This window comes from Pithys albifrons, chromosome 1 (assembly GCF_047495875.1).
Source record: "Pithys albifrons albifrons isolate INPA30051 chromosome 1, PitAlb_v1, whole genome shotgun sequence".
NCBI classification, from domain to species: Eukaryota; Metazoa; Chordata; class Aves; order Passeriformes; family Thamnophilidae; genus Pithys; species Pithys albifrons.
The window spans coordinates 16579407-16595004 of record NC_092458.1 but is presented as its reverse complement, the minus strand read 5'-3'; the positions used below and the strand labels follow the sequence as shown (position 1 = coordinate 16595004).

The following is a 15598-nucleotide window of genomic DNA, read 5'->3' as shown; positions in this document are numbered from 1 at the left end:
TGGAAAGCCCCTCCAAAAAGGGACACTTTTCAAGACAATGTGCAACAGTCACCCACTTGATTTTATACATATAAAACTATTGAACAAACAAGCAAACAAATATGGTAACAAAAATATTTGCTTGAAAGAGCTTGGAATTTTTCTGAAACTGAAATACTTCCAAATTATTTTTATCACTCATAATGCTGTCCAGAAAGCAGGTAATTTTAAGTAGAATAAAAAGGGGTGTTGCTGTGGAAAAGTAAGGTATGAGATAATAAATTTCCTTGTGCAGCATTTCACCAGACTGAACTGAGCTAGGAATCTCAGTTTGAGAAAAATTATTTTATTTTTGGCCAAAAATCATCTACCATCAAAGAATAAAGAAAAAAAAATACACATTTTAATGTCAGATACGTGATAAATCAGCTTTAATACTGAGTAACATTGTTTTTCCAGTGGCTGACTGGAACACTGGACAGACAATAGTGTCCTGTACACATGGAAAAAAATATGTGTGCACTAGAAAAAAGACCAAAGTGACTGAGAAGGAAGAGGGAAGAGCACCCCATGACAAAAGCCATGCTGAGTGTAAGATCCTCAGAACTGAGTCAAGGAACAAATTAAAGCACAACATCACCAGGACCCTAAGGGCAGAAATAGGTTTTTATAGCCCTCCTCAGCTTTCCCTGGGACCCTCAATTCCTGCCCATGGGCCAGTCCCAGGTGACACTACAGCAGTGCCAGTTTCTAGCACTTTCTCCAGCTGCTTGTGCCAGAGTCCCAGCCCCGTCTGACTTCTGACAGGCACTTTTAGCAGCTGTGCCTCTGGGCACCACCATGCTCAGGGATGTTGCCCATCAGGGAGGACATGGCTGTCCTTTCTGTCCTCCTGTTCCCTGGCTCCCTGGTGTCACGGATCAGCTGGTTCTTGCTGTTTCACAACAAGGATCTTAAAACCTTCCTATGCACAGAAGCTAGAAAAACTCTGACTTAAAAATATGTCATTATTTTTCCTTGTGAAAGGTTGAATTAACACAATAAATATTGTCGATCATCTGATGGGGAAGAAGGAATACCTCAGCACTGGGAACTGCACTGAAAGGTTTTGCATTAAGGTCCTACATAGTACCAGAGCTCAGTGTGCACCAGCAATTGTCTACTTCACAGAGCCAACCAGGATCATCCACCTATGCTCTGCGCAGGCAAAACCAAAGAAGGTTAATTTCTTCTGCATAAAACAAAACACTGAAAAGCTCTTTCAGACTGTCCAAATGCAAAATCCTGAGTGCATGAGCTCCCATCTGCTATCACTGAGACTGCAATGGGCACAGAAAACCTAAATCACTTAGCTTTTGTCTATTCATATCCATCCATCTTCAAAATAGGATACATGACCTTACATTTGGATAGTTAAAAGCAGACTGATAGGTAAGACAAAGTAATTTAATACAAAATAATCTGTAATGATTGTTTTGTCTAGGAAAGGTTAAATGACAAACATGTACTTTCAGTAGAGTTAACTATAGAAATAACACACTAAGAAGTTAAAATCTACCATAACTAATAACAGACATAGGCAAAAATTTCAACACAGCTGCATTCTACAACCTCTTCTGCTTCACCCTAGTAACTCTGAAGTAAAGTCCTGAGTGGGGCAATAATGCTTTCCACTCTCAGAGCCAGTTGGCTTCTAACATGAGGGATATGCTGCATGGAGCTGTCACGGAAGCTGTGCCTCTCCCAGAGCTCAACTGCATCACACAGATAATGTGCACATACTTTAATGGGTGAAGAGTTGAATGGGAGTCAAGAGACACTTGACTGTTCCAGTGACCTGCAGTATTAATTCAGATAAATCACTTCTATTTCCTATTAAAAGGATAATATATGCATACTTTCTTCTGCAAAACTTAAGAGCCTACAGAGGTAAAATACTGTGCAAGAGCTACACATATTATTCAGGAAGAAGAAATTTTTTTTTTTCAGTTTACCACTTGAATTAGATATCAGAGAGAGAAGATGACATGAGTCCATTTTACTTTACTGAATTATTGCTCTTTATGAAGAAAATGGTTCTTCACCCAGCGAGAGGGTGGCTGGCCTTTGGAACACGGCCCCCAGGGAAATGCTCAGAGCACCAAGCCTGATAGAGTTCAAGAAGCTCCGGATGATACTCTCAGGCATATGATGTGACTTTTGGGGATAGTCCTGCACAAGGCCAGGAGTTGGACTTAATAACCCTTGTGGGTGGGTCCCTTCCAACTTGGCATATTCTGGGATTCCACAACTATTGACCTCCATTTCTGCAGCAAGACATGACTTTTTGCAGGGGGAAGAAAAGCTACTCTTGCCACTCTAAGGTCTGATTCTTCTGCTATAAAACAGTTTTCTTAGAAATAGTTGGGGGAAAATGGTACAGGCAATCTGTGGTCAAAAAAATATACTAGCATAAGGGTATAATGAAGGCTGTAGCATTCCTTGACTGTACTATCTGTAGTTGTTCTGTAGAGTAACCATGAATTAGACCTTAGTTTTAAATTCTGCTAGAAGAGAAGCAGATATTACTACTTTTAAAGGGGTGCAAATTAAACTGTAAACAAATACAGCCCCTCTAAAACAGGGAAACCTAAGAAAAAATTGAAAATTAACACTGAAAACTGCCTCTGCTATTTTTGGTAGAGCACTTTTATTTCCTGAAATTACCATAAAATGAAGGCCATTTCTGTTTAGAACAGGAAAGAGAAACCTGTGCTGACTTCTGACCATGTTCCAGTGTGGCTGTATACAAAGCTGTTCTGGCACAGCAGGTATGCAGCTGCTCTAGGAAAATGCTGTTCCCAAACTAATGATCACTGCTAGGAAGTGACTGTAAATTGGAATGGGGTGAGATAAAAGTGTACTGTAGTAATTTACCATAGCTCAGCTGATGAGCAGTAGTTCAATAAGTCCTGGTAATTCAGAAATTTTCAGTTTTTACTGAGCAATGACTCCTTCAGACTGTGGCTTCTTAAAACACTGCTCCTTAAATTTCAGCTTTTAAATTTCATAACAAAAATTGAAACTCAACTCACTATTGCTTTGTTCCACACACTTATTTACCATTATTTCAGAATGACATGTCTTATTTTTGTTCTTATAAATATACTATATCACACAAGTTCTATAAAATAAAAGCTTACCAATTCTCACCAAGTACACAGAAAATTGATACTTAATGATGGTTTTTAACTTCTAAGGCCTTCCTCTCTGTAATTGTCTAAAACACTTTTCCCCTGACAAGTTGTCAGTCACATTGTTTTGCCTGCAGAAGTTATCAGACTCTTGGTGTAGACATAATTAATCTTACTTTTCCAGTCCTTTGACATCTATTTTCCTATGTGTTGCTCAGGAGTCATTCCTAGACAAATCCTTTGTTTAACTTTGACATTTCCATACTCTAATGCCTTGTCATTCCAACACATACGCTGGAGTAAACAAGTTATTCTACTTGGTTTATGTGCTGCTGTCTGTCTGAAAACACAGTATGACTGTTCTGTCTTAAAACACAGTTTATCAAAATGAATTGCTTAAACTGACATGTGATTTAGTATCTTATTGCTCTCTTAATTATGATATTAGCCTGTCTGTCAACTAACCTGATATGAAGCACCAGAAAAATTCATACAGCTACTTGGAATGTCCCCAGTTTTGTGCTATTACGAGGTTTTAATTTTTCTTGAAAAAAGTTGTAATTTTTTTCCAAGAAAGCAAGAAAACAGGTATCACAAAGAATGCCTTATCATAAGCTAATTTGAAACAAAAGGTTCATTTTCCCCAAAATTAGTTTTATAATGCCATTTTTAAAAATGCTTATCTAAATCAGATGAAAAAACAAATTTTATGGTTCCTCCTCTGTCTGGCTGTAGCACTTAATGTTAACATTCTGCAAACACAGGCCTTGGCACTGGGCACATTTGCAGACATGATGTAATGTTTTGCATCAGGACCCTATCTGGGCTAATTAGACTGTTTATTGTTAGGGTTAGTGAGCCCAGGCAGAATACTGAATTAGGCTTGATTGCTGGACGGCTTCAGCTTTGAAGTTCAGTCTGGTTTGGGTATGTCTGCATGATTACATTGTACCATGTGGTGATAAAAAGTGGTTCTCTTCATTGACACTGCAACCTATCACTTCAGGAATCAGATATGTTAACTGCATTACCGAGTTCATATAAGAATGAACCCTGCAATTCCCTCATCTCTATTCTATCTTTTAAGGAATGCAGTTAAGTAGATTCTGAGATAATGACTCAGATTATTACTCAATATTATTCAACAAAATGCATTCAGTCCAGGTGGAGGGTCAGTAAGTATCTCTAGAAATATATTTATTTAGAAAAAAAAAAAAGCAGAGTTGACTTTGAAATTATTATTTTTGCTATGCATAAATCATAAAATAAATTACTTTTTACTCATTTTTCTTTATATCTTTTTTCTTCAAGCATTCTCTGCAGTCATTAAGCAGAAAATTACTTACCTCAAAAATTGGAATTCATGGAATTTCCTGGTGTAATTGCAGATCTTATGTGAGATTCATGACAAAACAACAATGCAGAACAGAGTTCAAGGAAAATAACCAGTAAACCCCAAGATGCACTCCTCTCTTTCGAGAGCCATTTTGCATAGAATACTTTATCCTTATTAATCAGAAGGCTTTATGGATTTTTTCATATATTCAGCCTGTTAAAATGTTTTTAATTTTTCACTTTATATTTTCCCCCAAAGCAGGCATTCACACTGAAAAGAGACTGTCCTTAATCCAGCAAACCTTCAAGTAAGGTAGAACTGTAACAGCAAAATAATATTGTGAGAAGGGGAGCTGGAATATATTTTATTGCCTTCTTACACACTCTTTTGAAGGTAGAGGTAAATCCATCGTGCTTGTTCTTTCAAACATTTGGAAACTGGGATACAAACTAAAATATACAGGTAAAAAACCCTATACAGATTGAACTGATGTGGTTCTATAACTTCTATTTCACTACAAGGAGGAAGCTGAGCCACAAAATAATGGATTGAGGATGCAGGAGGAAATTCTGATTTCAAACAATAACAATTACTTTGTTGCTGCTGATCTCTATTCTTTACTAAGCTTTGATTTTCTATTCTATGCTTTGATTTTCTTCTGCTGTATTACAGAATGAATGAACAACTGAACAATAACTTAGACACCTCTCTCAGTGTGTTGTGTAGAGTCACAAATGCTTTCTGAAATATGTAATTTACAGGAGCTTTGGTGTTCAGAGACTAATGTTGAAAGTAGTAAAATGGCTTAAAGGAAGTTTCATATTTAAATGGATTTTTACACATTCAGAGAGCTAAGTTTCAACTTATTTTCCATGGATGCAATTCAGTTTTTTGAAAAGTCATATGCTGTAAAGTCACTCAGAGGTGAATCTGCCAGTAATGACACTGAGCATAATGTAGCATTTTCATTCTAGTTTTTCTTCAAGGTATCTGAAGACCTTTTGGTCTTTCTTGCATTTCTGTGTATTGTCCTTCTACTCATTGATCTACTTGAATTATAACTTCCAAAAGCATGAAAATAGACAATTTCCTCAACTTGTCTTTCAGTGTTGATACTACCCTTCATCAAAATCATTATCATAGATATTTACTAGATTATTTTAAAATTATAGACAACTGTATAAAGACATGGATGAAATTCACATACAAATAGGCAGAATGGTAAAAAATATGTAAGAGAAAATGTCAACCTTCGTGTAGATTTATAGTATGATTACAAGACTGGTTAATTAAAAATTCAGCAAAAAAATTCAACATTTACCTGTTCAAAAGTATTCTTTTGAAATTCTTCAAATCCAAAAATATCTAATACTCCAATTTCAAATACCTGGTCACTGGAAAGAAAAGATATTACAGATAATAAGAATTCAAGCAACTGAACAATATGTGTATTCTTTCTGACAAAAGTATTTCTGTTCTGGGATGAAAGCAGGGTGGATTTCAAAAATATGGGATGAAATATACAAGGAGACCATGTACAGAATAGAATCAAAATTCTACTCACCAACCTATCATATTGAGTAGAAATAAAAAAGCAGGGTTAAAGATTGTTTTAGCAGCCATGTTAAAAACTGTTTGTAAGAGAAGGAAAAAAAAAGCTTCTTTAAAGACCAATTTCTAAAAACATAGGTACCCATTTGCTCATATAAGGGATAGACATTTAGGAGAAGTTTCAAAAATGTTTGTTTGCACTCAGTTACCCTTTCCAAATTATATTTCCTTGGCAGCCAGAATCTAAACCTACTTCAAGGGAAACCTGCTAAGCCCAAGCCCAAGTTCCCTCTGTGTCAGCATCAAGCAGAGTCTGCAAGCTCAGGCTGCACAAGAGGTTACACATCTCAGGGGAAAGAACAGCCAGGGTTGAGGCTTGAAGAAGACAGATGTTTCTTCTCAGTATATATAAAAGAGTACTTGTTGACAGTGCATCTAATTTGTCATGTGTCACTACGTGCATTCAGGGAAGGCCTTTTCTTTTGGCCAAGTGGAAGGATCAGGGCAGAGCAGTCACCTAGGATTTGGACAGGAGAAATGGGAAAGAGAAAGAGGTGTTAATATTCTGTACTTACTTGGGACTGAGTTATTGCAAACCTGATCTGGAGAGGAAACTAAGTTCACTACAGTGAGCAAAATGAATGTTTTGGGATATTCTGTTGCCTACTTTGCAAGGATTTGAGAGCTCCATATGAAAGATCTTGGCTCAGCGAGGCTGGATTTTTCTTTATTTGCTTCACAGAGTTATTAGACAGGGAACATAAAAAGTGGGTTGAGGAAAAGAATTTGTTGCAGTTTGCCTATGTGAATGCACTGCACTTTGCGCTATAGCTGATGGCCTTCTGGAACATGGAAAATCAGTGAAGGAAAAATCATTCAGTTTCCTGAGAAAGCATATGGACACTATCTAAAGCAGCTAAGTCTTCCTTTGTCAACATAATTTACAAACATATGGTTTATACATACGCAAATAATATAGCAGGCACCTGGTTCCGAAATCTATATTTCCTTCCACATTTTTTCTACATGTTTCTGTATGTCTAAATCTATGTGTATATCAAGACATAGATGGAAAGGAGAAAAATACGAACCAAACCATACAGTCATTAAAGAGAAGTGTATTACAAAACAAGCTGGGAAAAAAACAATCCTCAGGGACAAGCAGAGCCTTTTTCAGAAATCATACCCAAGAAGCTTGTCCTCTGAGGCACACTAGTTCAACGCACTACTGATTGTCACAAGACTAGCTATGTGCGTAAATGTCAGACATAGATGGTTACATAATAAATATATTCTAGAATGACTTTGTTGGGCAGGAGAGGTTATCAGGAGGTCAATTAGTCTCCAAGGGAATTTCTACAAGAAGCATAACGCTATATCACAAACTCCATCTCTAGGAACGACTGCAATTTAAATTGTGTTTTAAATTGTAAGTCTCATTCACAACTGTTCCTGATTAGAACAAGGTGTACATTCCTTGTTGTAATGTGTTTTAAAGAAAACCTGTCCATTTCTAAAAAGAATAATTAGGTGTTTTAAAACCAAATGACCTCAGACAAACTAATATTGAAAATCCAGAGCTACTATGCTGTTTAAACAGGCTTTGGAAAAGGAAAAAAAAAAAAGGATTGTTTGAAATTTTTTTGCCATTTATATATACCTTTCCTTACAGGAAGGCAAAACATGAACTGCTATGCAATGTAGTACACAGCTGAAATATTGAATTATATTACACAGTTTTTAAGAACTACTTAACACAGACAGAACGGCTTATCCCTTATCTGTCTGGTTCAGTCAATAGATTTAAGGCTGGATCTTTTATATCAGAGTTGAGACAATGACTGTTATTTTGTCAAATGAGTCTCTTTTACTTCCCATCAAAGAATATATAAACATTTGCATAAGGAAAAGACCAGTAAAAACTGACTTATTGAATTATTACAAGTCAGGCAAAACAGGAACCAGGTCCTAGTTTCTAAAACTCTGGGTAAAATCCTTAGCAGACAGCCTATTGCCTACCACAAGCAACATTTCTTATCAAAACTGTGATATTTGCAAGAAATATCTTGCATTGCTGGAGATGCATTTGTTGACAGGAAATCCTCTCATTCCAGTGTTTTTATAAACTCCAGCTGATACTTGTGGTCTAGTATTCTTAGGAGATGCACATGCTACATGAAAAGAGCTGGAGGTTTTACATAATTAATATCTTGCCTACGGGGCAAGTATATCAGAACAGGGCTCTGTATCCTCTACAATAATGACATTTTACTACTACATTGTCATATTTATGTGCAAAATTTTTCCAACCATGATAATAATTTTCTGTATTAAATTATTGTTCAGATTTTGAAACTAAATAACAGAGAGCACAACATTAAAAATAAAGCCTTACTTTATATGTGGCTGGAAAATACCTTGCTTTTTTAAATGTTTCTTCTCATCTTTCTCTTTTTTATACCACTTTTCTTCTCAGAAGGAGGGTCCATATATATTTGTATTGGCTAGCTGTCAATCATATTAATTCCAGCAAAATTACTTTCCTTAAATTAATCATAGCACAGATTCCCAAGGCAAAATAAAGCATTAATGATCCTATGCTTACAAATGAAAGGTCATGTCCCTTGTGTCTAAAAGAACAAATATTAAAAAAAGCACTTTTTCTTCGGAAAGATCCCCTTCTTTTATTTTGTTACTTTATGGTTACTAAACATCACTGACACATTTTCTCATTATGTTTCAAATATTCAATATTTACTGTGTATAAGTAAAAGAACTACAGTTTTAGTGGGGACTGAGAGTTTGATTTCAAGTTTGACAATATTTCTAGCATAGAAATTAGAAAAAAGGAATTTTCCAATATTTGATGGTTTTTTTTAATCTCTTAAGACCAGTATGTAAGTGTGAGTAGTTAAAAACAGGCATGGATGTTCACTATACCTCATTTTGGTTTACTTATTTACGAAACAGCATTTCAACTGATATTTTACAATGCCTCCAGTTTTGTCTTTTTTCCTCAGAATGACATCTCTCTAAAGATGTCCTTTAAGACTAGCAATACCTTTTTGATCTTATACACTTAACAATTGTATTAGAAAGAAACTACATAAAAATTCTTGGCAACTCCTAGAAACAATGCACATACAGAAGACATCCTGTCTAATGATCTACTGCCTTTGCAAGAGATACTATTGGACTATTTGCCGTTCCTGTCAAAGTGAACAGAACTCCTTATACAATATGCCAGAGCCATTGCTTAAAAAAACCCCCAGATTATTTTTAGCTCGGAAATCCATAGAGTTCATTCCCACTGTTACTATTTACAAACTGCCTGCATAAAGCAGTGAGGTGAATCTGTTGTGGGAGGCTGATCTAATGTGCCTTTGCACCTGCCCAAAATATAACATTTCCTTCTCTTCCTCCAACTTCTGTCAGTAACAAGGAAGGAAGTCAGTAGGCTTATGTCTGATCTGGCTAAACTAGAAGTGATACCGATTAATGAGGAAATATTTCTAGGATTAGATGAAGTATGTAATCTAGCCTTCAAATGAGGACCCACAGAATCCTAAACAAGAAGCCCTCAGCTTTCCCAAGGAGATACATTACACCCATTGTCATAAACACAGTTCATGAAGGAAATAGGCTGAATACTCCCAGTTGTCTATGTTCTTCATCACAAATAATTACTAAACAAAAGCAGTTTCTGAAACTTTTGAAAGAGATTTTTCAATATTCTGAGACCTGTTTTGAGACTTGCTGTCATTGCCATGTCTCTCAGGTATCTTGCTCAACAATTGTATTTTTTCTTTTGATATTACCTAACGCAGGTACATATAGACATGGTGATTGGATACATCAGAAAGGAGCACTGTCTCCATATCTGACAAACATTTCTTTGAGTGACTTGACAGGTATAACAGAGAGGAAGAAGCATGTTTGCTAATGGCCTCAAGATCTACAGCTAACCTCATCAGTAGCACATATTCTTCCCAGCTCTTTCAAGTAAATTTGTTCTGTCTTAAAAAATCACATTATTGTGTTTAATGAAAGACAAGAAATTATCCAGACTGAAGCCGATTTTATGCATCAAATTGTATTCAGCTTTCTATTGTTTGTCTGTTTTGAAGATTTCCCTACCTCCACATAAAGAAACATTTCTCAATATGCTGTGAGTTCATGTTCTGAGAAAAAGGTTGTTTTCCCTTCTTCCTGAACTCCCAGCATCCTTCTACTGGGTTCAGTAATAGATAAATAAATAGTTTGGTTTATGCTCTGATTTTTTTTTTCCTAAAGCTAGGAAGATTTCTATTCCAGAATATCTTGTTCTATAAATCAGATAATGTGTACTAAGAATTATATAAATGAGTCTTCTGAGATCTTTCCTCTGCCCAAATAAGTATTCCCACTGCTACTCTTTGGCAGTATTGGAACTTTGCTGGCTATAAGAGCATGCAGTCAGAATATACAAGCTTTCAGAAAGTATCTATTTAGAAATACTCTATATGGTCTATTTGCAACAGAAACCTACGGCTGACCTGGTGATACAGACCGAGAGTGCAACTGAATGGCAGCTTTCTCTGCTTGTCTGTGGCCCAGCAGCCGTATTGGCATTAAGGGAGGAAGGGATCACAGTGGGTCATCTGGTACAACCTCTCTGCTCAAGTAGGGTCATCCTAGAGTACATTTCACAGGATTGTGTCCAGATGGTTCTTGAATATCTCCAGTGAGGGAGACTCCACAACCTCTATGGATAATCAAATCCCGTGCTCAGCCACCTGCATAGCAAAGAAGCTGTTCCTCATGTTCAGATAGAACCTTCTGTCATCAGTTTCTGCTCATCGCACCTTGTCCTATTGCTTTGCACCACTAAGAAGAGCCTGGGTCCATCCTCTTGACACTCTCCCTTCAGATAATTACAGACATTGATGATGTCCCCTCTCAGTCGTTTCTTCCTGAGGCTTAATAGGCACAACTCCCACAGCCTTTCCCTGCAGGAGAGATGTTCCAGTCCTCTAATCATCCCCATTGCCTTGCTGGACTCACTGCAGGAGCTTCATTTCTCTCTTGTACTGAGAAGCCAGAACTGGACACAGCTCTCTAGATTTGCCTCTCCAGGGCTGAGTATAGGGGCAGGATTACCTCCCTCAACCTGCTGGCAGTGGTCTTTCTAATGCACCACTGGACGCCACTGGCCTTCTTGGCCACAAGGACACATTGCCGACTCATGGACAGCGTGCTGTCTTCCAGGACCCCCAGTTCCTTCTCTGCAGAGCTGCATTCCAGCAGGTCAGACCCCAGCCTGTGCTGGTGCAGAGGGTTATTCTTCCCCAGGTGTAGGATCCTCCATTTGCCTTTGTTGAATATGAGAAGGTTCTTCACTGCCCATCTCTCCAACCTATTGAGGTCCCACTGAAGGGCTGCACAGTCCTCTGGGGTATTGTCCGCTTGTCCCAGGTTTGTGTCATCAGCGAACTTGCTGAGGAGCCATCTACCACTTTATCTGACTCACTGATGAATAAGTTAAAAAATGCTGGGCCCACTACTGGACCCTGAGGGACATCAATAGTGACAGACCTCCAACTATACCCTGTGCCCTCTGGGATGTGCTGTTCAGCCAGTTTTTATCTATACAATATTTATCAGCTTTTCATCAGTTTTTATCTACAAAGAGAGAAAGTCTTTGCTAACTAGCTGATAAAATGACATACCTTCTACTAACTACCAGGCAGGGAACACTGTATCAAGATTTTCTCAAGCATATATACATAATTAGCTGGTTTTTCACCAGAAAAGAAAAACAATAGTTCACAAGAGTTCATGGACATTTTTAAATCCCTGTAAATAAAAAGTCCTCTTGCAGAATGAATCAGGAATTCCTAAAATATTGTCTTAAGTCATTTCATTACTCATTTGAATCACTAGATCCAGCTTTGCCAACATGCAATCAATTACCTTGAAATACCATATTTAGGCAACCCTGAATGTTAGGCTCTTATCTACAAAACTGAATATCAGACTATTTATTTTAATGGAGCCAAAACAGGAGCAAACTTTGAAGAGTTAAGAGTCTTGGGAAGAAATTGACCTAGACTATTTTGATAACAATACAATCAGTAGAAAAGGGAATCATTATATATGTGAATGAAGATAAATATAAATAAGTAAAAAAAATAATGATAAGCACCTGTGAGAAATTTTAATAGCTTTCTTTTAGAGGGCCATTTCTAGGGACCAATTACAGAAAAATAATTTCTCCACAGGCATTTTTTAAAAAAAATAATATGAAAATGAGGGAAGTAACAAACCTCAGACCTTGGAACAAATCTAAACTACCATCTAGGATTATCATTTTGTTAAAACTTGATGAAATTATAAGTAAGCTTTTATGAAAGAGAACATTTCTAAGGGTGTATTACCTCACTTAACAACATCATCAAAAGTCTTGCTTTATACCTATTGAATAGTATTATGAAGTAATGAATTTGTTAGATTCTGGCAATACTTCTGTCCTCTGCTTCATAACTTTTGAGTCTGGTCTTTGCAGCCACTCACAGAATCAGCTCTCCTTCCCTTAGACCTAATGATAATCATCGCTTTTATTTTGCCTGAAATCTGTCACAAGCTATCTTATAGAAAATATAAATCAATATTAAAGACCAAAATCAAGTATTTCCACCATAAAATTTAAACATGGATAACTACTTTTCTCAAAAATGCCAAGATCAAATGTTTCTCTTAGACTTACTAAAACAATAAATCTAAGTTTATTGCTTCATAAATTCTCACTGAAGAGGGATGAAAATACAGCTAAGCTTATGGCACCAGTTGCCTCACAATAAAACAAGAGAACTGAGCTAGAAACCTTATTACAGGTTTCTGATGTAGGCTTCATCCCATCTGATAAGTTGTAACTCTGTCAGTTTCCAGCCAGGGAATGAAGTGTAGCCTGAAATGTATCAGACTTACTTAGTCACATAAGTTAATGGCTTGGGTAGAACTTTATCCAGAGGTTTATTAAAACTTCACCACACTGGAGGTATAATGCTGCTGACTGATAGAGTCGCTCAGATGTACATGAGGTAAATCTGAAGCACAAATGACAGATTCATTTGGTAATCCAGCATACATCTAGAAGTGTGCTAGATTTACTACTCTAGGTTAAACAAGATGATTAGACTGGACAAAAAAAAAAAAAAAAAAAAGCTGGGAGTGGGCTAATTCAGTTGAGGTTGAAATATCACTGAAGGATGATCAACTTAATTTTCACTTAAAATAAGCTAGTTAGCTTCACGTTTGGAAAGGCATCTGAGGCTGATTTTGGTGTACTAAAATTTCATGTCTTGTCAGTACTGCCAATGAATCCTGAGCTGGTTAGTTTCCTATAACCAGCCTAAATGAAGAACTCTCCCTTTTGAAACACAACCATAATATGTGGCAAGAGGAGACTATTGCAAATTCCTCTTTCCTGACAGCATCAAACAGCTTTCCTGTTTTAGCTAGGACTTACAACATCACATTTTTTTCAAGTTACCTCATAGGCAGAAACAGTCACCTCTTCTACCTAGTGATTGCTCTAAAAGGTAAACAATATACAAAAAACTTTGATTTTCAGTATTTGAAAATCCTATGATATCTAGAAATTACAGGTTTATAATAAGAACAGAGATACACAACACCCTATTCTGAGAGATCATTATCAAACAGCAAAATTACAAAATTACATAGTGAAAAATTATTTCAAATACTTTTAATAGATATTTAATACACTGATACTAAATTTCTTCTTCAAGCCCCACTACAAAACAAATCCCACTGTAATTAACAATGCCTGAGCTGGATTGCTGTCTGTAACTGACATAAACTGAGCTAAGGCCATGTTCCATAAGTTCTAGGAATGAATGAGGAAGAATTGTGACCTCATGCTACTATCTTTCCTTATTATAAACAGATTATTTCCAATTAGGACATGGATTGGAAAGTTGCTCTGGCTAGGTGCTAAAGTAGACAAGTAAAATCATTTCATGTTACTGGCAAACCTTTCCTTTGCCTCCAGCAGGAAAGCTAGGCACTCTGGTGGTATATACAATGACAGAAAGCTCTAGGTGCAGAAGGCTCTGGGTTACTCAGGCATAGTAGCTTTTTCTGTTAGCTACACCCATAGAAGATAAATGTGATTTATCACTAGTTGGTCTACAAATAGGAATAAAAATAAGATTGTGAAGTCCCCAAAATGTTAAAGAGGACACCTTATAAATATTTATGCTATGAAACCAGTGCAGATATGCTATAAGGAAAACTTTCTTTTTGAAAGTTCTGCATCTGTAATTTGTGGCTTACCATTTACCAATATGCCAAGACACTTGTTTGTAAGAAAGCTCGGCTGAGCATGTGAGATGTTGAGCCTTGGTTAAGTCACATGCATATAATCATCTAATTAGGTCTACTGTCTTAGTTTGTTACTGTGATTCTACTGAGATTTCCTTTTTTTTCTTGTTTCTTTAATTTGTTTCTTGACTGCTTCACTGATGCACATTAATTAGCATTCATTTTTCTAAGAAACCACACTGGATAGCAACAGCATTGAACTTAGCAAATGATAACCTAGAGAACATTCTCAGAACACTGAATTTAGTGAAGTTTAAACATTCATTTGAAGGCCTTTGAATAAAATGCTATTTTTAAATACCCTGTGCTAAGGTCACTATTTTGGGAAGAAAGAACAAGTATATTCCACAGTAAAAAAACCACCAGGCAGCATTTTGCATGTTGAAAGACTTAGCTCATTCTGTATTGTCAACTCTTAAAAGGCTACTAATTGTAATCATCAATCTAGATTACCACATAAAAGTACCATGTCCCCCTATACAAGAAAATAAATATGTTACAGAAGAAATAACTTGAAGGAATGGCCAGTGCTTTAAAGAGCCAAGCATTACAGTCATAGTACCATAAAATGCTTTCAAATTCTATCATTATGCATTAAATTTCACCATTTAATGGAATTATGGTTTTTTATGGATCCGGATTTGAACAGATAATGGAACACTTAGTGGTTTGCAATGGCACTCCTACCTGTCAGTCTCATCTTGATTTTGAAGATAGCAGTTGATTGTGTTGACCAAAAAGCTAAATAAGCGACCATACAAAGATTTTGCCAAGAGATCCCGGTAAAAATCTGCAATCTCTATGCTGTGCCTCCGTACGATCGTGTCTCCTAAGAGAGAAAGGAGAAAATGGAGATGAAAGCCTGCTGTGAAGTTCGCCTTAAGTAATTTGAGTTACAGTAAATTTAAGTACAGTTACTTCTCCTTTGCCAAACATTTACAGTGTTAGTTGGTTTTGGTTTTTTTTCTGAAGCCTCCAGGGCAAGCTGAGAAGACTGTCAACACTCAAAAGACTTTCAGTTTGGAAATATATGCCTTTATACTTTCTTCAAAAGAAACGTGTATGAGTACCACACAGAACACCTGACTGAAAGGTTTTTTCCAGATTTTTTTTTCCAAGACACTCCTGTTGACTTTAGTTCTCACTAATACTCTTGACTAATACTAATCTGTTA

At 36.6% G+C, this 15598-nt stretch overlaps 1 protein-coding gene across 5 annotated transcripts in view; it reads right to left on the bottom strand.

Annotated features, from left to right (window-relative positions):
* The window catches only part of MYO16 (myosin XVI), a 379293-nt gene that overhangs the window by 102897 nt on the left and 260798 nt on the right, over positions 1–15598 (bottom strand). For all 5 annotated transcript variants that reach the window (XM_071566752.1, XM_071566844.1, XM_071566927.1 and 2 more), the window contains 2 exons: positions 15112–15253; positions 5810–5882 (listed from right to left, as the gene is read on the bottom strand). In XM_071566752.1, the coding sequence (XP_071422853.1) occupies positions 5810–5882; positions 15112–15253 (215 nt within the window). The remainder of the gene's footprint in view (positions 1–5809; positions 5883–15111; positions 15254–15598) is intronic.